Source organism: Salminus brasiliensis, chromosome 16 (genome assembly GCF_030463535.1).
Source record: "Salminus brasiliensis chromosome 16, fSalBra1.hap2, whole genome shotgun sequence".
NCBI lineage: Eukaryota > Metazoa > Chordata > Actinopteri > Characiformes > Bryconidae > Salminus > Salminus brasiliensis.
In genome coordinates, this window is record NC_132893.1 from 36,290,837 (window position 1) to 36,313,336 (window position 22,500).

The 22,500-nt window shown below is 47.0% G+C and overlaps 1 protein-coding gene across 1 annotated transcript in view; it reads left to right on the forward strand.

Annotated features, from left to right (window-relative positions):
* antxr1b (ANTXR cell adhesion molecule 1b) overlaps window positions 1–19,254 on the forward strand; it is a 44,162-nt gene extending 24,908 nt beyond the window's left edge. Inside the window, exons 13-18 of the mRNA XM_072659007.1 lie at window positions 2,331–2,426; window positions 3,448–3,489; window positions 6,078–6,173; window positions 6,733–6,900; window positions 13,282–13,362; window positions 17,150–19,254. Of these exons, the coding sequence (XP_072515108.1) occupies window positions 2,331–2,426; window positions 3,448–3,489; window positions 6,078–6,173; window positions 6,733–6,900; window positions 13,282–13,362; window positions 17,150–17,641 (975 nt within the window). The 3' untranslated portion in view covers window positions 17,642–19,254. The remainder of the gene's footprint in view (window positions 1–2,330; window positions 2,427–3,447; window positions 3,490–6,077; window positions 6,174–6,732; window positions 6,901–13,281; window positions 13,363–17,149) is intronic.
* Window positions 19,255–22,500: the final 3,246 nt, after the last annotated feature.

Sequence of the window (22,500 nt, forward strand, 5' to 3'; positions counted from 1 at the left end):
ACCCATTAATATTTTATCCGGTTCCGTCCAGTTTCACTTTAGATTTTGTCCAAAAGCAACTTTCCAAAGCACTGCTGAGGAAAACGGTCTCAGCAAGAACTCTAAAGGAGCATGAGAGAGAACCACTGAAAGGAACCGGGGCTCAAAAGTGGAACCCACCCTCCATGTTTCAAACTGGATCACATAAAGGAACGGTTCTGGAAGACAAAGTAAAGGGCATGGTTCTCTGTAGAACTCAGAGAACCATCTGAATGCTTTATAAGGAGTGGTACCTTCATTAAAAAGGGGTTCTATATAGGGTTCCACTATTGTTAAGAGAACAGTATATAAACATAGGGGTGGGCGATTCTCACAGCAATGCTCCTCTTTTAATACCCTTGATTTTAAAAGATACAATGAACAAGCAGGTGTCCCAATACTTTTGTCCACATAGTGTATCTGTGACAGAGGTAGAGAGAGTGATAAAAGCTATCAGACAGAACTGAGCTCAGCTGTGCTGACAAACAAACAAACAAACAAACAAACAAACAAACAAACAATGCCAAACAGGGGACAGAACAAACACATGGGCCAAAATACTGAACCCAGAACGAGGAGCAGCTGGAGAGGACCAACACACTGAAGACATATCGCCCACCCTCACTGCGCACACCTCCTTCCTACACCTTTTTCTAACAGCATAGAAAGCAGGAATAGGGATATCAGCCACTCATCCGGCTGCTTCACCGCTCCTCTGATTAGTCCTCCCACTGCTGTGAACTGACCACAGGACCCTTCTTTCACACAGAGAGCCCCAATCATAGCAGTCTAGCGCTCAGCTCCCCAGCTGGACAAGCCCTACCACATCCAGTCCCGGAGACCCCACGTGTCCCCTGATTAATCCCACCTGATTCAGAGCAGAACGCTGAAGAACTGCAGGAGGATCTGATCTGACCGGTAGATTCGTCATTAGACCCGCTATGATCTGAAGCAGGTCTGCAAGAGCAGGGAAAGCACTGTGCAGGGGTGTGTGTGTGTGTGTGTGTGTGTTGACAGCATGTTGGGTGTGTGAATAAAGATTAAAGGGAAAGGCTGAAGAGCAGAGTGTGTAGAGGGGGTGTGAATGTGTGTGAGGGTGTTTGGCCATCAGTGTTTCTTCCCACCGTCCACTCGAGGCTCTCCCAGTAGAGATGCAGCGCCTGCTTCTTAAGACACCATTAAAATGATGCATTAATGCAATAGTTTGGCAAAAAGCTCATTTTTTGCCCCAGCGTCAGTTCACCCACCCCCTGATCCCCCGGTCAGCCGTCTCTGACTACGGTGTAGTAACACGTTCACAACACAGGCAGCACCAGTGTGACCACAGGTCAAACCCACAAGGCTTTTACAGCAGCAATACAGAATATTTCTGAGGGAGAATTTTCACTATGACTTGTTTTAAATGTAGATCTGTGTGCTCCCATCAAACACACAGTACTTTTATTGTTTTTTAATTTAACATAATTTACCAAAGACCAACTGAACTGACCATTACATTAATATGCAGCCGGTCAGATTTCAGATGAACCCCTTATAAACCTTTTTAAACTCTGGTAAACTGAGCTCCTCCATCCTGACATCATAAAGGTTCTGTTTTTACAACTGAAGAACCATCATTAGAGACTGAATCTGTGATACAAATGATTATTTAGTGCTTTTTAGTCTCTACTTAGTATGCGTATGACCCCACTTTAGAACCTGGAACACTTCTTGATGTATTAGTGGTTATTAAACTCAGTAAACTCACATTCAGCAAAAACCGGGACACTATCTAGAACCCAAATGACTCAAATGTCTGCAAATACATTTTTGTAAATTTAGGTCATGCTCATGCTCAGTAATCTGCATAATAGGGTGGTAACATAGTGTTTATTGCATATTATTACAACTAATAACACAATGCTTAGTGAACAGAGCTCCAAATATATATATATATATATATATATATATATGTTTACAACATTTAGCTGACGCTCTTATCCAGAACCACTTCCAGGGTTACTGGTATTACAGGGAATCGAACCTCAGTCTCCCGCATGGTGTGGAGCTCAGTGGCAGGTAGTGGTGTTATCTGTTGTCACATTAGTTATGCTCTACTATACATAATTCATAATGAATGGAGCTGAAAGCAGAGTGGACACATCATAGTGTACAGGGCAGAGCTGACCACACCGTCAGAAAATGATGTAAGACTTTTTGGCCAAACTATCGCTTTAGAGCTTCTTCTCTTCTGTCCAGTTTTGCTGTGACTGGGTAAAAGGCCAGTGTGTTATTTGCAGAGTGTGTCTGTGTGTGTGTTCTCTGCCCCCCAGGTGGACGGGACGGTTCTGGCCGTGGCTCTGTTGATCCTGCTGCTGTTGCTGGCTGTAGCTCTGCTCTGGTGGTTCTGGCCTCTCTGCTGTACTGTGGTCAGTCAGATCCCCTCTCACTGCTCTCTCTGAAACCCATGGTGGTCAGACCCTCTTACAGCAGGGTTACACTGTGCAACCTTTGCCCTGATTTAGCCCCAGTTCTCAGTCTGGCTGGGTCTGTGCGGGGTGGCTCTAGTCTGCAGGTTTGTCCTCAGTTGGAGTTGAGAGTTGGAGAGAGGATAGAGTAGTGTGCGAGGGGCACGGACAGCCAATCACCTTTCAGATCTATTAAAGTATATCAAACATTCGATTGTTTTTTATATATCTAGTGTAAACTGGTCAGCGACTCAATCCGAATGTGTCCCGTCAATAGCCAATGAAAATGAAGTGTGTAAAGTAAGCACAGCAAGTATCCAAATGAAGACAGCCATGGGAACCTCTACAGAGGAAGACCATTTTAATTTTACGCTCCACCTTAAATGATGCAGCAGCTACATTCTGGCGCTACTACATGTCCGGTCCTGCAGCACCATTTAAGGTGGAATTGAAATTTGTATAAGAAGCCAACATCTGCTGCTCAGCTCCACATCCCTCTACAGTCTGTACAGACCATGCTGACTCCGCCCTCCCACCCATGACTATTGTCAATAATCCTGGTTAGAAACAGTCAAATCCAGTCAAACGGAGTCAGACACAGTCAGACTTGATCAGATCCAGTCAAACCCAGTTAGACCGGCTTAGACCCAGTTAACTCCTGACAGACCCAGTTAACCTCAGCGACTGGTGACAGTGTTTGTTAGCAGTGTTAGCCTAGCGACTCCTGTTAAACTTCAGAAGCTCACAGATACCAAACATGTCTCGGCTGATCGACTGAGTCTGGGCTCAGAGACTTTCTGACTATATGAACTCATAGAAACTCGGTGAGGAGAGAGTTTAAAAAGACGCTTTTGTTGCTAAGTGACGGATCTGTGCTTTAAGGATCAGGGTTTATCTGATTACATCAGACTGTCTCCTCTATTCTCTCTTAGCAGAAACTCATGAAAGCAACGATTCTAAAAAACGCTCCTTCTCCCAACAGATCATCCATGAGCCGCCGCCGCCCCTGCCTGAGGAGAGCTCGGTAAGACCCTGCTGAGTTCACACACATCAGCCTGAAGCTCCTCCAGAACCCTGAAACTCAGTAACCTCACAGTTAAAGTCCCAACCCTCAGCTCCACAACTCCATAACTCCACAACTCCGCAAACCTGAAACCTAAAAACGTTCAACTCTGGAGCAGAAAAACGAATAATCAGAAATAATCAGCCGATTCCCTCCAAGCTGAACCACTGTTGTAGCTTTGCTGCTCTTGTGTTCCCTCACCACAGCGTTCCTAAAGGATTAGAACTAAACTAAAGCAGTTAATAGTGTTCCTGTTCCACAGACTTCCATTACTACAGTGGGAAAACTGTTACAACTGTTAAGAATTCGCAAATTCACAAAACTAAATCAAGTGGTTGGTGTGGCGCAACAGATAAAACCACTACCTGCCAGTGAGCTATTACACCATGTGGGAGACCAGGGTTTGATTCCCAGTCTGGGTGACTATGCTGCGCTACACCAATAAGAGTCCCTGGGCAAGACTCTTAACACTACACTGACCCTCCTGTGTAATACGAGTCACCTCTCTGAGAGCGTCAGCTAAATGCTGTAAATCTAAAACTTCAGAAACTTCTAAAAATCCTGAAACTTTGTCATTCCAAAACTCAAAATCATGAACTCTGGAACTCTAAAACCCCAAATCCTACGACACTGAAAATCCTGGAACTCCTAAATTCAAAATTGTAAACGCTGGAATTCAATATGTTGAAACTTTGACTAGTTAGAGTCTAGAACTCTAATTCCAAATCCTGAAACGATGGAATTCCAAAACTCAGGATGTTGAAACATTGGAACCCCAAACGCTTCATCGTTTTCAGGCTGTAGCTGCAGTACTGAGACGCTTTCCTTACGTTATGTGGTTCTGGTTTCCTGTCAGGATCAGTACCTGAAGCTTAACCCAGATTCTCTCAGACCTGCAGGTTTGTTGGGTGAGGTCACTGTGGCAGACGGGACGAGTTAAACAGTGATAAGGAGTGAGGTCTTCGTTTTAATCCCCCTCTACATTTTAATTCTATTCCAGTAGAATCTGCCAGAAATGATCCGGCTGGGCTTTTTTCACCGTCTTTTCTGGCACAGATGAAGATGATGAAATAAAAGATTGAAAAAAACATCATCTCACAGTTGAGGGGATTTAGGGTCACTGCTGGAGGTTTTGATTTAATAATCCTCTTCTTTTAAAGGTGGGTTGCCAGATCTTCAAAAACAGGAAAGGCCTCAGGCTGAATGCTCGGAGGTAAAAATGCAGGAGAAAAACAGGCTGAAAAAAGTGGAGGGGAGCAGACTTGATCCTGAGCCTCAGCCTCGGGAATCTAACCTCCTCTTTCAGCCCCATTTCACAAGATTACCACTTTATCCAGCTGCATGTGCCAAACCCGGAGTTCCTGAGTTCACCTCATTTTCTCCCACTGACTGATAAATCACAGAGCAGATGGATGAAGATGATGATGAGGCTCAATTTACCTGCATTTACTGGCTATTTTTGACCACATTGAGCTTTAGTGACCAAAAGAGACTCGTGCAAGCAGCTGAAAATAGAAACTGCCCCCCTAAATTTCATCATTTCATCATTTCCTCATCACAGAGACCAGGTCAGACCGATGAGGAGTGAGGCGTCTCTGGATTAGAAAGCACAGTGATTGTGCAGCTTCAGCTTGAGGTTGCTGCTACTACATGATGTGGTATCTTGGTGGTTTCTAAGGTGATGTTAGGCAGTTTCTTTGGTACTCCAGGTGGTTGCTAAGGTGTTCCGGATGATTGATAGGATGTTGATGAGTATTTTGATGAGTAATTTTGCTGTGGTATCTCTGGTGGTTGTTATGGTATCTGTGGTGCTTCCAATAGGATTGCCAGGTGGTTACTACATTGTTGAAGGAAACACACTGTGGTATCTCCAGGGCGCTAGGGTGTAGTTAGGTAGTTGTTAGGGTGTTCCAGATAGGTGCTACATTGTTGTAAGGCAGTTAATTGAGGGAACAATCACCATGGCAACTTGAAACAGCATAGTAACCACTTTTGTAATAGGAAATCCAGAGTAACTGCACCACTATACTGCGGTATCTCTGGTGGTCACTAGGGTGTTAATAGGTAGAAGCTGTGGTGCTCAAGGTGGTTGTTAGGGTGTTACTGTGTGGCAACAAAGGGTTTCCAAATGTTTTCAAAGGTATCTAAAAAAGGGTTTGCTAAGTGGTTGGTGTGTTGTTGAGGAAAACATCCTAGCAATACCATAGCTACCATCTTAAATAGTTCCCATTGTGCATTCTCTCTGTACGGTCCTCAGGAAATCCCCTTTTCTAGTTTCAGTGTTCTTTGTTTCTGAATCAGAACATTTAATTGAGGTCAAATGAAACATTTAAGAGGTCAGTTTTATACTGTATCTTTTAGCTGTTATTTTATTTCTGTTATAAAGCAGTACCCTATGAGCTGGTGTATCCGTCAGTTCTCAGTGGTCTAATCTTTTCAAACCTCTCTGATCAGGAGAGGAACTGCAGAAGCTGTGTGCACTTAGAAGGGTTTCTGCTGTGAGGAGCAATGAGTTCAATCAGCTGAGCTTTTACCTCTGATCTCTGAAGGATGAAGAGGACGATGGATATCCCAAGAAGAAGTGGCCAACTGTGGACGCCTCTTATTACGGTGGGAGAGGAGTTGGTGGCATTAAGCGCATGGAGGTGAGTCAGGGTCCATTAGGGGTCAGCCAGGGTTCATTTAGGAGTCAGTCAGGGTCCATCAGGGGTCAGCCAGGGTCCATTTAAGAGCAGGATTAGAGGGCTAATAATAGTTATTACAATAATAGTAGAAAATTATACCTTAAAGACCCCATATCCCACAATTCCCCTGTACTTTATCCCTCTGAGCTCTTATTACAGAGTCTGCAAGAGTTTATAAACCAGAAACACCCAGAATTCATTTCTACACCAACCTCTCTTCACCCCTTCATCCCTTACACTGTTACTGTACCTTTAACACTCCCATATGGAAGGATGCTGTAGGCTGAATAGGTGGGGCTGAACTGCTGTAGGCTGAATGGGTGGATGTACTGCATCAACACCTTCACCACCTTCAAGAACTGACTGTTCACTTGTTGCCTAATATATTCACCCCTAGACAGGAGCCACTGGAACCAGACGCTCAGTGTTGTGCACTTCACCTGGCAGTGGTTTTAATGTTATGGCTAAGCTGTGTATGCGTACACATCCTTTGATGTCTGTGCATGTGTGTGTTGTCCAGGTGCGTTGGGGAGATAAGGGGTCCACAGAGGAGGGGGCGAAGCTGGAGAAAGCAAAGAACGCTCGGGTGAAGATGCCGGAAGAGGAGTTCGAGTTTCCTCCGACGCGGACGCTCAACAACGGCATGCGCAAACCCCTCAACTCCCACAAGTGGTACTCACCTATTAAGGTACCAGCTATCCTCTGGACACACACCCACACACACACACACACACACACACACACACACAGACAGATTTAAAACTCAATCATTTCTATATACATGTACGTATATCTATATATTTTTATATTTTACAGGAATCATTGTAGTTAAACAGAGCTTTACTGACCAATATGTGTAGTGAAGCAAAAATCTAAATGATTGGCTCCAACAGATTCTTTGGACCAAAGGTCTCTAACTTCTGCTCTCTGCTTCCCAGTTTATATGTTGCAGCTATAAATATTTACCCATACTTTTACTTTTTATTTTTTACATTTTCTAGTCAGAAGCTGGACCTTGCACCCGCCCACAGGAGGTCAAACCTGGGCAACACAAGTGGCTTGCTCTCTGCTAGTGTGAACGCAGGGTTGGGTCTCTTTAATGAGCAGCGGTGTTTGCTTTCACCCTGCAGGTTCTCACAGTGCTCTACCCGTGCTAGCTAACATCTCTGAAAAACATTAGCTTCTGTCTTAGTGAGACAGTAGTAAAAACACTGTGACTGACATTCAGGAACATACACTGTGACCAAGAGCAGAAACTTTTACTGGATCAGTGAGCCCAGGCTGATCAAACCAAATCAAACCCAGATAGCAGGGGATCGGTTCCAGGCCGGACAGGTGGGCAGTCATTAGCTCAGAAAAGGCAAAGAGATTCAGTTCTGATTGGATTTGTGGAGAACAGAGAACGTGGACAGTGTCAGAGTGTGTCTGACGACTCTGGCAGGTCTGACTGAAGGAGAGAGCCAGAAGGTAACACAGACATGGGAGCACCCTGAAACACTGGCGTCCACCTGTTCCGCCATCCAGATCAAGTTCAAGTTTACAAGCCTGTGGTCCCTGTGGTTCCTGTGGTCTCTGTGGTCTCTGTGGTTTATGTAGTCCCTGTGGTCGCTGTGGTCCCTGAGGTCTCTATGGTCCCTGTGATCTCCATTACTGATATAGGTAAACAGGATGATTCCTGGGTTGTTCAGTGGAACGATGTGGAATGTCTTAGGCGTGGACGTCCTGTTGGGATATCACAAGTTCAAATCCCTGTGCTTCCATGACCAGAAGTTGCTAATGATCAATACACACTGATGAATCTGATTTAGTCGGTCAACTGATGTATCACTGATATGTCGCTGTTCCTATGTGCTTCTGTACGCTCCCCACGAAGAGCTAAACACACACCCTAAACACCACATTTTACCTCAGGGGTAACGACCTTTAAGGGCCGTATTCTGAAATGTTGAAGTTGGTTCAGTTTAATGAGGAGGAATTCAGAGGGCTTCAGTGTGAAGGTGTGTGTAATGTAAGCCTGACAGCAGTGAGAAGAGGCCGTGATGGAAGCTTGCTGACGTGGACAGAGGAACATAATTACAACCTAAACTGACCACTCGTGCCAAACATGTATCGAACATGCATCTGCCCCCTCATTCCCACCTATTGACTGCTAAAGATGAACACTTCTCCTCGCCGGCTCATCCACGCATGTTTGTTGGGAATCCAATATTAATGATTGTAGCTCAGTTTGGACCTTTTAACCAGGATGAACATCTCAGCAGAGCGTCCACTCAGGCAGTCTGAGGAACCTTCTCTAATCTGAACATCGAAACCACATTACCTGCACGACATCTATTTCCTATCAGTCAGTCACGTGTGTTTATGGTCTTTGATGTCACTGAAGCCTCATTTTTTAGGTGTTATTATAACAGAGAGTAACAGCGATGACCTCACATACAGTTGTACTCTTTAGTAGCACTGAAAGCAGTGAGACTGGAGAAGCAGATGCAGATGCCAGGGACTGTTCTTTGGATAAACTGTCTTTTATTGACAAGATTGATCCAAATGACTTGATCACAACAAGCTGCCTTCAGCCTCGTACCTGGATATTACCTGCTGTGGCTGGACAGTGAACTGTTCAGAGCCTAGAAACCCCCCGAAGCCCACAGGCATGTTGTGTGCAGTAAAGGGACACTTCACCTGCATTCAGTTTCTCCCATTAAAGCCAGATATCACAAATTATGGTTGTAATGGTGAGGATGTCGTACTAAAGTAGCATCTAATGTAAAGCAGAAACACTGATCAGACAAGTAAACAAGAGCTTGTCATCATCACGGTGGTATAGTACTGAAGTAAAGCAGAGGCTTGCAGGACATTCTACAGTCTGATCTAGACCAGATGAACCCGTTTCTGCTGTCCGGCATGTGGGTCTGTTTTCTAGCGTGGCTAATCCAAAATAGCGCATGGATATGAGCTTAGCGTTAGCTGCTGTAGAAGACTGAAAGCCTGACTGCTCCAGCGGAATAAGGCACAGTCACTATGATCTGAAGATCGCTGGTTCGAATCCCAGTCATGCTGCAAGCCATCAGCAGCCGGGTCCTGAGAGAGCACAATTGGCCCCAGCTCTCTCCCCACATCGCTTCAGTGCTGTGCTGGTCATCACTGGCCTCTGCTAGCTAATGCATTGGAGCCGGGTATACGCGTTGGTTGCCCGGCATCTGGGCATGTGTGGGAGAGGGCTTGTTCTTCAGCCTCATGGTTGGTATGTATAGGTTTGGGTGATTGGTGATTTAAATTGGGGAGGACAAAGGTAAAAATAAATAAAAATACATGAATAAAGAAAGGTAATCTGAAAAGCACTGACCACCGAATCCTTCCCAGACTCCATAAAACTGATTCGCTGACAGTAAGAATGATATTTGAAAATTTGAAAATCAGCAGCTTTATGTTCATAACCCGTATGTAGGCTATAGGCTATGCTAACAGTGACTTGCTTAAAGCTGTCAGCAGCGTTGCCCTCTGGATTTGCCTGAGGTCTGCCACAGACGTGAGCGAGCCGAGGAATCTCTGCCATCCTCATTAGAGTAAACACCTCCTCGAGCTCCTCCATACTGGAGAGAAGCTGCAAGAAACGAATTTTCCACAGGAAATGATGGAATATTCACACACCTCAGTTCACGCTGGATTAATATAAGATGAGGTTATTTTTGCGGCTCGTTTTCAGAAAGTTAAAGATGTCTGAGTCTTCACTGATGCTGGAGAGCACAGTCCCTAAAAATGACTGGCATGGCGCATTCAGACAGGACTAATTCTGACAATTCTATTAAGGTTTGTTTACTGTGGAGGATTCCATCAACAATGTGTCAGTTAAACAGGAGCGCCCAAATTTTTGCATAATGACTGCAAATGCACACACACAGCTTGTCTAGTCCCTGTAGAGAAAAAGTACTGCCAATAGAATAGGAATCTCTGGAGCAGATCATCATCATGACCCTATTGGCTCCATGCTGCCTAATAATGCCAGGCGTGAGCTAGAGGGGTATAAAGCCCCCCAGCATTGAGGAGCTGTGGAGCAGTGGAGGAACTGTGTTCTCTGCAATGATGGTGGAGGAGCTCCAACCAGTACTTTTGAATAGGATGAGTTGGGGAGTTGGGGATGATGAGGTTGGATGGTGATCATTATCTAACACCCTGACCTCACTAACGCTCTTGTTGCTGAATGCAATCAAATCCTCGGTTGGAGAAATTATCCTTTAAATTCTAGGAGAAGGTCTTCTTCTCTGGACAGTAGAGACAGTATCAAGCCTTTTTAATTGCCTTGATTTCAGAAGAAACAATGAAGAAGCAGATGTCCCAATACTTTTGTCCGCAGAGTGTGTCTCATACTATGCAATATTAGATATTTAGATATGAGACATTCCCCTGCACCGGCAGGAAAAACAGCCGGGGTGGGGGAGTGAAGAACCAGTGCATCTCCTCCCTCCACATTCACAGCTGAGGTGCTCTTCAGCAAGGCTGCCATCCCCGAACGGCTGAATGAAAATCTGCGGATGAGATTCTTAGCATTTAAGAGTTGAGTGAACTGAGAAGATCCAGCGATCTGAATCTGAAAGGATTCCAAGCTGTGGAGCGTCTGCCTGCAGGAGGACTGCAGGATTCTCAGACTGGTATGAAGTGCAGAAGGGCTTCCTGGGCAGAGCTGATGAGAACACCATGGCCAGCTCAGTTATGGTCTAATATGCAGCCTAATGAGCATCACCTCATCTGCACTGATGACACAAACAGTTTGGCGCCGCATGCAGTGTGGTCATCATCTGGCCGGTGAGTGGGTCAGTAAGGGCCTGCTGGAGTTTCGGGGCCGTGGAGAGCGCAGGGTTTGGGCTGAGGCTCAGGCATTGTTTTATAATGCCTCTGTCAGCTGGAGGGAGGGAGGGAGGGAGGGAGGGGAGCAGCGTAATTCGAAGCAGACGCTGAACTGGGCTAACCCCTGGGAATGGGATTTGCAGAGCTGGTTCTCTTCCCAGCAAAACAAATACCTCTGGCTTTGTGTGCTGAGTGCTTTACTGCCCATTCTGGGACTTGGTGAGGGACTGTTAGGACCGAGGCGGCAGACAGGTACTCTCACAGGACCGGGTGTCTGCATTTCTCTGAAGTGTTAAAGAGTATTTACACTGAACTCTCACATAAATAAACAATTCAAATGTGAATAGACTCAGTTAGCGGGAGGTTTGGGGCGTTTGGGGCGTTTGGTGTGAAAGGTTTGGTTCTAGATAAGCTCCCCCAGTCAGAGCTGGAGTTCTACAGTGGAGGTTCTAGATAAGCTCCCCCAGTCAGAGCTGTGGTTCTACAGTGGAGGTTCTAGATAAGCTCCCCCAGTTAGAGCTGGAGTTCTACAGTGAAGGTGAAGGGAAGCAGACGTCTGAAGCTCTACTAAAAGCTCCTCACAGAAAGTTCTTCACCTAATGGTGATGAAGACGCTGCCTGATGCCTGAGACACGGTTCTACCAGAGTTCTGAGAAGAGTTCGGCTCTAGAACCTGCTTTTAGAACCAGATCATTAAAATGGTGGAGGGATACATGCTGCAGGGTGTAGTGCGGCTACAGAAAGTAGTCCCTAAAGCAAACTGCATTAGAGAGATTCTCTATTCACTATTTTACCCTCATCATCATCATCATCATCATCATCATTCCATCTGTGTATCTATCTGTATCTGTGTTGTAGTCATGGCGACCGGCTGACGCCTGTTTCCATTCACCTCCACTGTACAGAGATCAGAGTGGGTCAGTTTCTCTACAGTGAAGCTCAGATTCACACCGAACCCCCAAAACACCCCAAACCCCCCTCTGAATGACCTCCTCTCACTAAGTTTAGCAGAGAATTCAACATTTTGGTGGTATTTCCCTTTAAAGTTCTGTACAGTGTTCTTACAGCAGAGCCCTCCTCTGCTCACTCAGCTATATTTAAAACTACAGTGCTTGTTTTTGTTTTGGTGTTCTGGGTTAAACGGGTCCGGACGGTCCTTCAGAATCAAATGGCAGCTTTAATAGGAGAGGAAATTCTCTGATAGTGCATCAGCGCAGATGAAAGCTCGGACAATATGGAAGCGGTTATTCGGGGCGAGTGTGGGCCCCGCAGAACACATGCAAAACACATTCCACACATAAGCCCGTTCACTGCGCTGCTTTGACTGGACCGCACTGTTTGTGACAGCCTCGGCTCCTTCTGAAACTGGGCCAGAGCTTTGGAGGTCAGAGCGGGGCAGAGCGCAGACTCTCCACACGGCATGTGTGCAATTTCTCAGCAAGTGATTACTCAGCTAAAACTCAGATTACCCCTAAATGTAGTTTAGTGTCTGAAGAAAGTACAGTGTTCCTGGGTGGTTGCTATGGTATCTCTGCCAGAGTGTGGTGGTTGCTAGAGAGTGTTGCTAGAGTGTAAATGATAAGTATGTGGATGACGTAGAATGTGCTCTAGGTAGTTGCTAGGGTGTTCCAAGTGGTTGTCTTTGTGTTGCTAAGCAGCTGCTGTGGTATCTCAGGTAGTCACTAGGGTGTTGCCAGGCAGTTTCACTGGTACTCCAAATGGCTGCTAGGGTGTTAGTTTGTGGCTGGTAAGGTATTCCAGGTGGTAGCTAGAGTATTCCAAGTGGCTTCTCTGGTGTTGCTAAGCGGTCGCTATGGTATCTCAGGTGGTTGCCTGGGTGTTGTTAGGTGCTTACAGTTGTGTTACAGCTTCTTTACCTTGATTATAGCTTCAGTTCTTTACAGTAAACTCAGTTGTCACTATCCCAAGTCCTCCGAAACACATTCACTGATATTAAGGTCTGGACTCTGGGGTGGCCAGTCTGTTCTTCTGAGAGCAGCAGGTTCTGTGTTTCCCGTCTGAGAACCACTGCCCTACTGCCTTTCAGTGGGTAGATCCTGAGGTGTGTGTGAGTTGAGGGTGCGAAGTTTTCTAATGTTTAAAGAACCTCTTGATAAAGATCAATAATGGTTCATTTGGGACGAGGGTGGGAACCGCTCGTCTAGGAGGACCCCTGGTAGCTATGCGGGTCTCTGCAGTGTGTTTGACAGGCTGTGTTTTGTTTCAGGGGAAGCTGGACGCTCTGTGTGTGTGGCTGAGGAGAGGATACGACCGCGTTTCTGTGATGAGGCCGCAACCCGGGGAGAAGGTGAGGCAATCAGCCAATCAGCACTGAGCGTTCCCAAATTATAGGCTACACACTGATTTCTGTGGATGGGACCAGAGTAAGGGTCAGCGCGTCTACAGGGCTGCTTACACACCTCCAGAACTGGAGCTGCACAGTCCGGACACTTTATCAATATTGATTATAAATATGATTATATTACTACATACAGTGACTGCAGAGCCCCCTCATAATACATCACCCCTATTAGTGCTTCAGTAATGTAATACACGCCATGTGTCCTAATGTTTGTGGACACCCTTTAACTACTTTAAGCTACTCTCATTCCTGACACAGTACAAATGAATTTGGAGATCATGACCACAGACCACCATCTATCCTCTGACTGCTCCTTCTGTCCAGCATGATGGGGCACCAAGTCACAAAGCAGACCTCAAGCCTCATAGGCTAAGACCCTCAGAAATCCATCCCTGTTTACAGATAACAAGTGTGTTTCACTGCAATCACAAATCAACACAAATCAATCACACACACACACACACACAAACACACACAGGCACAACGCCACAGCCAGTGTTACAAAACACAACATCCGAGTCTGATTACACTCACGTGGACTGAAGAAGGGCAGAGCTGAAGCTGTTTGAAGGAGCTGGTGATTTGTCTGGAAGGATGGGTGTTAAAATGAGAGCCCTGGCTCTCCCTCTATCCACCCCCTTATTCCCACTTATTGACTGATAAATTAGGAAGCAAGCATGGGGAAGAACATCAGGACTAATTTCCCCCTCATTAAAGGCCAACCCTGAGGATGATGAGAGGCTTTTATCTCTCCCAGTCCTCTGAACACCAGCTCATCTGTGTGAGTCATTTACTCCAGAAGTCTGAGATTAATGATTGGATATGACCTGCAGGACAATGGAACCCTCTAACTAGGTGCAGTGTGCTCCTGAATAACAGTAAGACGTACAGCCCAGCTAATTCACCAGGGGTAACACAACAACATCTAACAACGCATTACCAGCGGTGGTAATAGACCATTATCCCACCTCCACGTTCGTTATTGTGAAAGAGTAAACAGTAGGTAAAGGTGTGTCGTGATGCCCTTTCCTAAACACACCCATAATTCTCCCAAACACACAGACCAGAGTTCCCACCCCAACCAAATTAAACAGGGTCAACTCCAGCTGACCATAAGCCCCGCCCATTATGTGCCATCTGTAATGAGGCGACCATAAAACCGAGAGTCCGTCTTGGAGGGACTTCCAGACATATTACCTGTCCTGGCTGTGCTGAGGCCCAGGGAAGATGTCTGAGGGAGGCTGAAAACCAGTGAGCGCTCTGTTAAACGGTGGAGAGGGAGGTTTGATAACCCTACTGCTCAGAGCCGGAAGCATGAAAGCCCAGGTGTCCCTGTCTCCAGATATAATCCCTCCAGCAGGTCCTGGGCCTTCCCAGGGTCTCCTCCCAGTGGGTCATGCCCAATGCACCTCCAATGCTTGTCAACCGGGTGCACTCTTTTCAGATGACCAAAACATCTAAGCTGGCTTCTCTCAACGCAAAGAAGCTGTGGCTCTACTCCGAGCCTCTCTTTTAGAAAACAGAGCCCCTCACTTGACCACGAAGACTAAGGAGCTCTGTTAGTAGGGATGTAGACTGACTGGTAAATCGGCAGCTTTGCTTCTCCTAACCTCTGTTCGATCTTACGATCCCTCTTTCCATCAACTTTTTGGGATGAGTTGAGGATGATGAGGTGGGGTGGTGATAATCATTATCCAACATCCTGACCTCACTAATGCTCTTAATGCTGAATACAATCAAATCCTCACTGCAATGCTCCTCCAAAATCTAGCAGAAAGTCTTCTTCTCTGGGCAGCAGAGACAGTTACTCCAACAGAAGCAGGATCAGCTCTTTTTAATAGCCTCAAAAAAAAAAGCGACAAATGAGCAGGTGTCCCAAAACTTTTGTCCATATAGTGTAAATGGGTCTGTAAGTTTCGCTGTTCTTTTTGAGCAGCTTTTCACTGCTTTTTAGACACGCTTCTCTCCCGCTGGGTGTTACAGTACGAGTGCTGTTATTTCTCATGAAGCACCACTCAGGAAGGCAGACCCTACTGGGACTCCATTAGCTTATTTTCTAGACTCCCTGCAGGAGTGTCGGAATTGGAAAAGGGTTCCAGCTGTTAGTAATAAGGGTGCTGAAGATCAGAGCGAGGAAGGTAGATAACCGCAGAGCTGGAGCAGACTGCAGATAATGCTCCCATTTAAAGGAATGCTGTGCCATCTGCCTAATGCATTAGGACCCAGACAAAATCACTCACCCCGCCTGCACTGCCAGCCTGCACTGCCCCCCTGCACTGTCTGCCTGCACTGCCCACCTGCACTGCCCGCCTGCACTGCCAGCCTGCACTGCCCCCCTGCACTGCCCGCCTGCACGCTCCAGACAGAAGCTGGAGAGCAGTCTGACGCTTTGGGACGCTTTGGGACTTTAAAGAGAAGAAAGATAAACGAACAAGGGCTCGTCCAGAAGAGAGCGGAGATGAAAGGGTGAGCTGCTGGAGAAGAGAACCGGAATCAGCGAGCAGACTGCAGCAGATGTTCTACTGACAAGATCTCTTCTTAAGAACTTCAGCTGTTCCTCTGGGTTCTCTTTGAAAGGAGTCCTAGCAGATTAAAGGCGCGTCAACGATTTTCAGTTGATCGGCCCCCAGATCAGTCTCAAACTGGACGTGGTGTGTGTCGAATTTACACTCATGTGCTGCACGATACTTCACTTCACTTCCCAGGAAAGTGGCACACACACACACACACATACACACACACATCAGAGGAAGGGTGGCAGCAAAGAGGCTAATACTTCCTGGACTTCAGGTTACCAGAATGGTTTCAGTGATGTCACCCTTAAAAGAACACCTTGGAGCATCGTTCACTGAGAGTGTTTCATGGAAACAGAGGCTCATGTGTTTTTACAAACAGATTAATAAATCTAATCCGTGTTTCATGTTTGTCACGTTATGATCAATTTTAATTTGGTTTGAGTTGAGAATTAAACCAAGCAGGTCACCAAGCTTAGGGATTAGAAATCGGCCTTAAAAAGCAGATCAAATTGAATCAAATCCGATTTATTTGTGTAGCTTTTTACTGGTGTTATCATAAAGCAGCTTCACACAATCAGACAAGACAAGAAATCAACAACATAAGACATGAAACCTAAGCTAAAGCAGCCAAAGACCACCGTGCAGGAGACCCTCCCTCAGAGCTGGAGGAAGAAACCTTGGGAGGAACCAAGACTCATGCTCACCCGTCCTCCTCTGATCAGAACTATTGATTAATTATTGATAAAAGTCACCAAACCATCAAAACTGTTGAACTGCTCTGATCATAATCATAATATAATAATCATGGTGTAGAATAACTTAGTCATGGCAGTGATGGTCAGAGTGATGAAAGGAATGATGGGTACTAGTGATATTATTCGGTCAGTTCAGCAGTAAGAAGAGTTTAATTCTAAATGATTGATAAATCCTTTAATAAAAGTGTTCTACCGGAGCGAGGGTCCCCTTAGAGACCTTTGGTTGACCCTGGTACTTTGTTTGATGCACACCCAAGTAAAGGTAAGATGTTCACACCTGTTGAAACTGTCCGACCTGAAAACAGATACATAAGGCAGGTGTGAAACCACGTTTTAGCCTAGGCCTAGTCTTAATCCAGGTCTAGGAACCCAGTGCCATGTTCTCAGGCCACAGTAGAACCTCGTTCCTCTGTAGGTCCGTGTGATCCAGCGCTCACTGTTGTCTCTGGTTTTATTCTGCAGGGTCGCTGTATGAACTTCTCTCGGGTCAAATCGTACCCGCCCCCTCGGTACCCCCGCAACAACAGCAGCAACAACAACGCGTCCAGGCACATTTACAGCCTGCCCCACAGCCCCACCCCCCCAGCCCCAAAGAGCAACCTGCCCCCCAACCCACAATTCAACTACCCCACCATGTCCACAGACCTGCACTGCAACTACCCTATCCACCCTGCCTACCCCTGCACCTCTCCCACCGCCTTCCTGCCCCCCCTTCCTTCAACTCCACCCCCAGCATCCATTACCCCACCCCCTTACACTCCCCCACCCACCAGAGCTTTGCCCCCAGCCTCCTTCACCCTCACTTTGGCACCGCCTCCCTCTCCACCAACTGCCTGTCTGTCTCTATCAGTGAGTGGCTCACTTCCCCCACCCCCTCATTCTGCCCCACCTGGCCGAGCTCCTCCTCCGACCCGCCCTCCACCACGCCCCTCCCACGACGATCTCCAGGACTGATCAGGTCTCACAGGGTTCATCTCAGCAGGAAGTCTCCTTATTGCGCTCAGATCTTTGCAGCGGAGGAACTTCTTGGACCCTACTTGGAGGATCTAATCCAGGCGTCTCCTCAGATCTCTAGACTGTTCCAGATAATGAGAAGTTCACTTCCAAACCGTTGCATGCGACTGCCAAAGTGTCTCAGATCAGCGCATAGCTGGGATTGTTTCGCTCTGGCCAAGGTTCTGTAAAGATCTTTCCAAATATGGAACTTTTTTTGCTCAGGAGGCGTCTGCAAACTTTTAACGAGCAACATTTATTCAGTAAACCCTGATGTAAAGAAATTTACCTTAAAAATCAAAAAGCAGTTAGGACAAGCGTGGATTCCCCCAGAGGACGCTCACTCCAAATCCAAAAGTTTTGCCAGATCTTGAAGCTTTTTGAATGTTTTAGTTGTTGAAGATGTTTTAATTACTTACACGTTCTAGATAAGACAGAACGGGGTGTCCAGCATCGGTTCTGGAAGGCCAGAGTTAAGCACCTACCTGGAAACTAACCAAGTTGAATCAGCCAGTCGAGTTATTTGACTAGTTGGAGTTACATCACGCAGAACGAGCAGTACAGTGCCATTCAGATGATGCTTTATCTGTGTGTAATCTGATTGGCCGAGCAGCAGAACCGCCTCTATTCAATCTGTACCCTTTATTTCAGAAGTAAACAATGAATGAGCAGGAGTCCCAATACTTTTGTCCATATAGAGTGTCTGTTCTGTTTAAAGCATACTCCCGACTGGCCCACCAGGACCAGAGCTGGACACCCCTGAGGTCGAGTAAAGATCGCGGGCCTCGCTGCTCACTCTGGACGTGGAGAGACTGGACTTCATTCTTGGACATTGACCCTGATCAAGGCCTGCAGGAGGGACAGCCTTATCACAGGAGCTCCAGTGGTGGGGACTGACGTCACCGGGGTGCTGAACGACTCTCCACGTGTCAATAACTGTCTAATGATCCAGTGGAGCGGGAGGATCTGGTCGGTGGCAGTGTATTGTGTATGTTCAATAGCTCAGCAAACAGGAACCTACAGTATTGTATTGAGGGCAACAGCAATACGCAAATCCTATTTTACTTGAGAGATCAGAGGCTCTGCTTTCTGCTGCCCTGCTGCTGTCAGGAGACCAGTGCTTAAACGAGATGAAGAGGTGCAGTACGAGGTCGATAAGGTACGGCGTGTTGGACCAGAAGCAGCAGCAGAGGCAAAGAGGTAAAACTGCAATGATGGGAGAGTTCATTAGGAATTTTGTTCAACTTCCAGGCATGTAATATATATATATGTATGTGTGTATATTGTATATATGGCAGTAAGTATCTCTTATAGGCGGCTTTGCGGACGCACAGCACAGTAAGGATGCAAAGAGCAAAGCGAGGCTTTTCTTAGGACCTGTTTCCTGTTCTGCTGCGAGTCTCGACAGCAGGGCGTTTTCTGACTCTCTCGGCTTCCCTCTGAGCAGTAATTCAGCCTGTGTGGATCTTGGTGCAATAAGGGCATTAACCTAACGATGAGCATGTTTTACACACTCCTGTTCTGACCCGTCATACACACACACACACACACACACACACTTTCTTCTTATGGATCATGAAGTGAATGTACATGGAAGAATTTTTCTTAATAAAACTTTTTAATTAAAATGAAAAATGTCAAATCATTGAAAATGTGCACCGGCTTAAAGGAGCAGTTTGGTGAAAGATCAGACCGTCACGATTGATCTCAGACCCCGACTCAGCCGATCAGCTGAGACGTGTTCGGTATCTGACGTGAGCTTCTTTAGTTTACACCAGGAGATGCCAGGCTAATGTTGCTAATAAACACTGGACTTAGACTGTCACCAATATCAAGACGGCTGTGCTATTCCTCATTCAGACGGGAGTGTGGAGTGAAACCACACACTGTGCTAAACTGTACTAAAATCCGGCCCAGGTTTCGGTTCCTCCAGCGTTCCTCAGCTTTGTGGTTCTGGTTCTGTTTGGGTTTAAGACTAAAGGAAGTCCCACTGTCTCCTAAACCACATCCATCTACCAACTGATGAAGATCTGGAGGAGCTCTGAGAGATCACGTGTCAGATGTGAACATGTCTCAGCTGATCGACTGAATCTGGAGTCAGAGATCAATCAGATTCACTTGATTTGTTGTCAAACTGCTCCTTTAACATAATGGGCTGTATTGTTCAGGTAAGGGAGGTCCGGGTAAGGGAGGTCCGGGTAAGGGAGGTCCGGGTAAGGGAGGTTCGGGTAAAGGAGATCCGGGTAAGGGAGGTTCGGGTAAAGGAGATCCGGGTAAGGGAGGTTCGGGTAAAGGAGATCCGGGTAAGGGAGATCCGGGTAAGGGAGGTCCGGGTAAGGGAGGTTCGGGTAAAGGAGATCCGGGTAAAGGAGATCCGGGTAAGGGAGGTTCGGGTAAAGGAGATCCGGGTAAGGGAGGTCCGGGTAAGGGAGGTCCGGGTAAGGGAGATCCGGGTAAGGGAGGTTCGGGTAAAGGAGATCCGGGTAAGGGAGGTCCGGGTAAGGGAGGTCCGGGTAAGGGAGATCCGGGTAAGGGAGGTTCGGGTAAAGGAGATCCGGGTAAGGGAGGTTCGGGTAAAGGAGATCCGGGTAAGGGAGATCCGGGTAAGGGAGGTTCGGGTAAAGGAGATCCGGGTAAGGGAGATCCGGGTAAGGGAGGTTCGGGTAAAGGAGATCCGGGTAAGGGAGGTCCGGGTAAGGGAGGTCCGGGTAAGGGAGATCCGGGTAAGGGAGGTTCGGGTAAAGGAGATCCGGGTAAGGGAGGTTTGGGTAAAGGAGATCCGGGTAAGGGAGGTTCGGGTAAAGGAGATCCGGGTAAAGGAGGTTCGGGTAAAGGAGATCCGGGTAAGGGAGGTTCGGGTAAGGGAGGTCCGGGTAAGGGAGGTTCGGGTAAAGGAGATCCGGGTAAGGGAGGTTCGGGTAAAGGAGATCCGGGTAAGGGAGGTTCGGGTAAAGGAGATCCGGGTAAGGGAGATCCGGGTAAGGGAGATCCGGGTAAGGGAGGTCCGGGTAAGGGAGGTCCGGGTAAGGGAGGTTCGGGTAAAGGAGATCCGGGTAAAGGAGATCCGGGTAAGGGAGGTTCGGGTAAAGGAGATCCGGGTAAGGGAGGTCCGGGTAAGGGAGGTCCGGGTAAGGGAGATCCGGGTAAGGGAGGTTCGGGTAAAGGAGATCCGGGTAAGGGAGGTCCGGGTAAGGGAGGTCCGGGTAAGGGAGATCCGGGTAAGGGAGGTTCGGGTAAAGGAGATCCGGGTAAGGGAGGTTCGGGTAAAGGAGATCCGGGTAAGGGAGATCCGGGTAAGGGAGGTTCGGGTAAAGGAGATCCGGGTAAGGGAGATCCGGGTAAGGGAGGTTCGGGTAAAGGAGATCCGGGTAAGGGAGGTCCGGGTAAGGGAGGTCCGGGTAAGGGAGATCCGGGTAAGGGAGGTTCGGGTAAAGGAGATCCGGGTAAGGGAGGTTTGGGTAAAGGAGATCCGGGTAAGGGAGGTTCGGGTAAAGGAGATCCGGGTAAGGGAGGTTCGGGTAAAGGAGATCCGGGTGAGGGAGATTGGAGCTCTTTGAGAGCTTCTGTTTTCCTGTGCTCTGTGATGTTTTCAGCACACTTTTCACATTGCTATGGAAACAACCATTATTGATCTTTTTCATCAGAGGAATAATAAAAGGCCACTGGCGTGTGAAGGACAGTCTGATTAAAGGGTGATTCCATGAAAAGAGCACCTCAGTACTCGGCACGCTGAGTTCCTCCCTCTCCACACTGAAGGCACTGGAGCTCCAGCTGAAACATTATTAATAATTATTCATTATTTTTTTTAATAAGAGATTATAATGCAGTAATAACACATTATAAAGTGTTAGTAACAGATTACTATTGTTACTAACATTATTGAGTGGTATTAAATTATTAAGCAGTATTAAGATAATTAACAGTATTTAACTCGGTCCATCTGTCCTCCAGTTTAACCCTGTCCCTGTCCTGTTGTCTTACTGCACCGTTGAGATGAAGGCAGTTCTGTTAAACTGGGTTTGGATGATCATCATACTGGTGTGTAAACTGGTGAGCGCTGAGGGAGTGTTTGTGTCTCTGGTTTTATAGAGGAGTTTAATACGGAGTGTAAATGTGAGCGTGGTCACTGATGGACAACCTTCACCGTATTTGACCGGGACAACAGACCACCATAGCCCCCCCAAAACTGATTGAATCAGCGGGTTGGGCCGAGCGAGGGCCCGATCCCCCACAGAACCTCGTCCTCCTCACTCAGATGGCATTTCTCTTCTTTGTCAGCTGACATTTCTCTTCTAGCGGTACTGTTTATGATGCCGCTCACGACTGCCCCGCTGATCCGGGTCTCACCTCTCAAAGGAGGAGCGTTCGCTTTACTGCAGTATCAGCCTCTACTCCTCTGGAAAGGCTTTACGCTAGCTGTTGAAACATTGCTGTGAAGAGGATTTGATTGCATTCAGCTCCACTAGGGCAGCAGTGAGCTCATATTGGAGAACTGGTATAGTGCTTTTTACAACTGGTGTTATCACAAAGCAACTTTACACAGTAATCAGTAATCAACAACAATCAACAACAATAAGAGAAAGGCACGGCCAATAGGAGAACAGCACAGATCAAAACTGACCAATAGGAGAAAAGCATAGCTAAGATGGTAACTACACTGGATGAAGAGCAGCTGGTCCTAGCTCTGGGTGGGTGAAGGTTGAGCTGAGTGGACTGTGGACCTCACTGGTCCAGCGCCGCGAGCTTTGAAGGACAAATAAGCTTCAATCCGTCCAGATCCAAAACATCTCACATAAACCAACGGCCCGGAGTCACAGGTC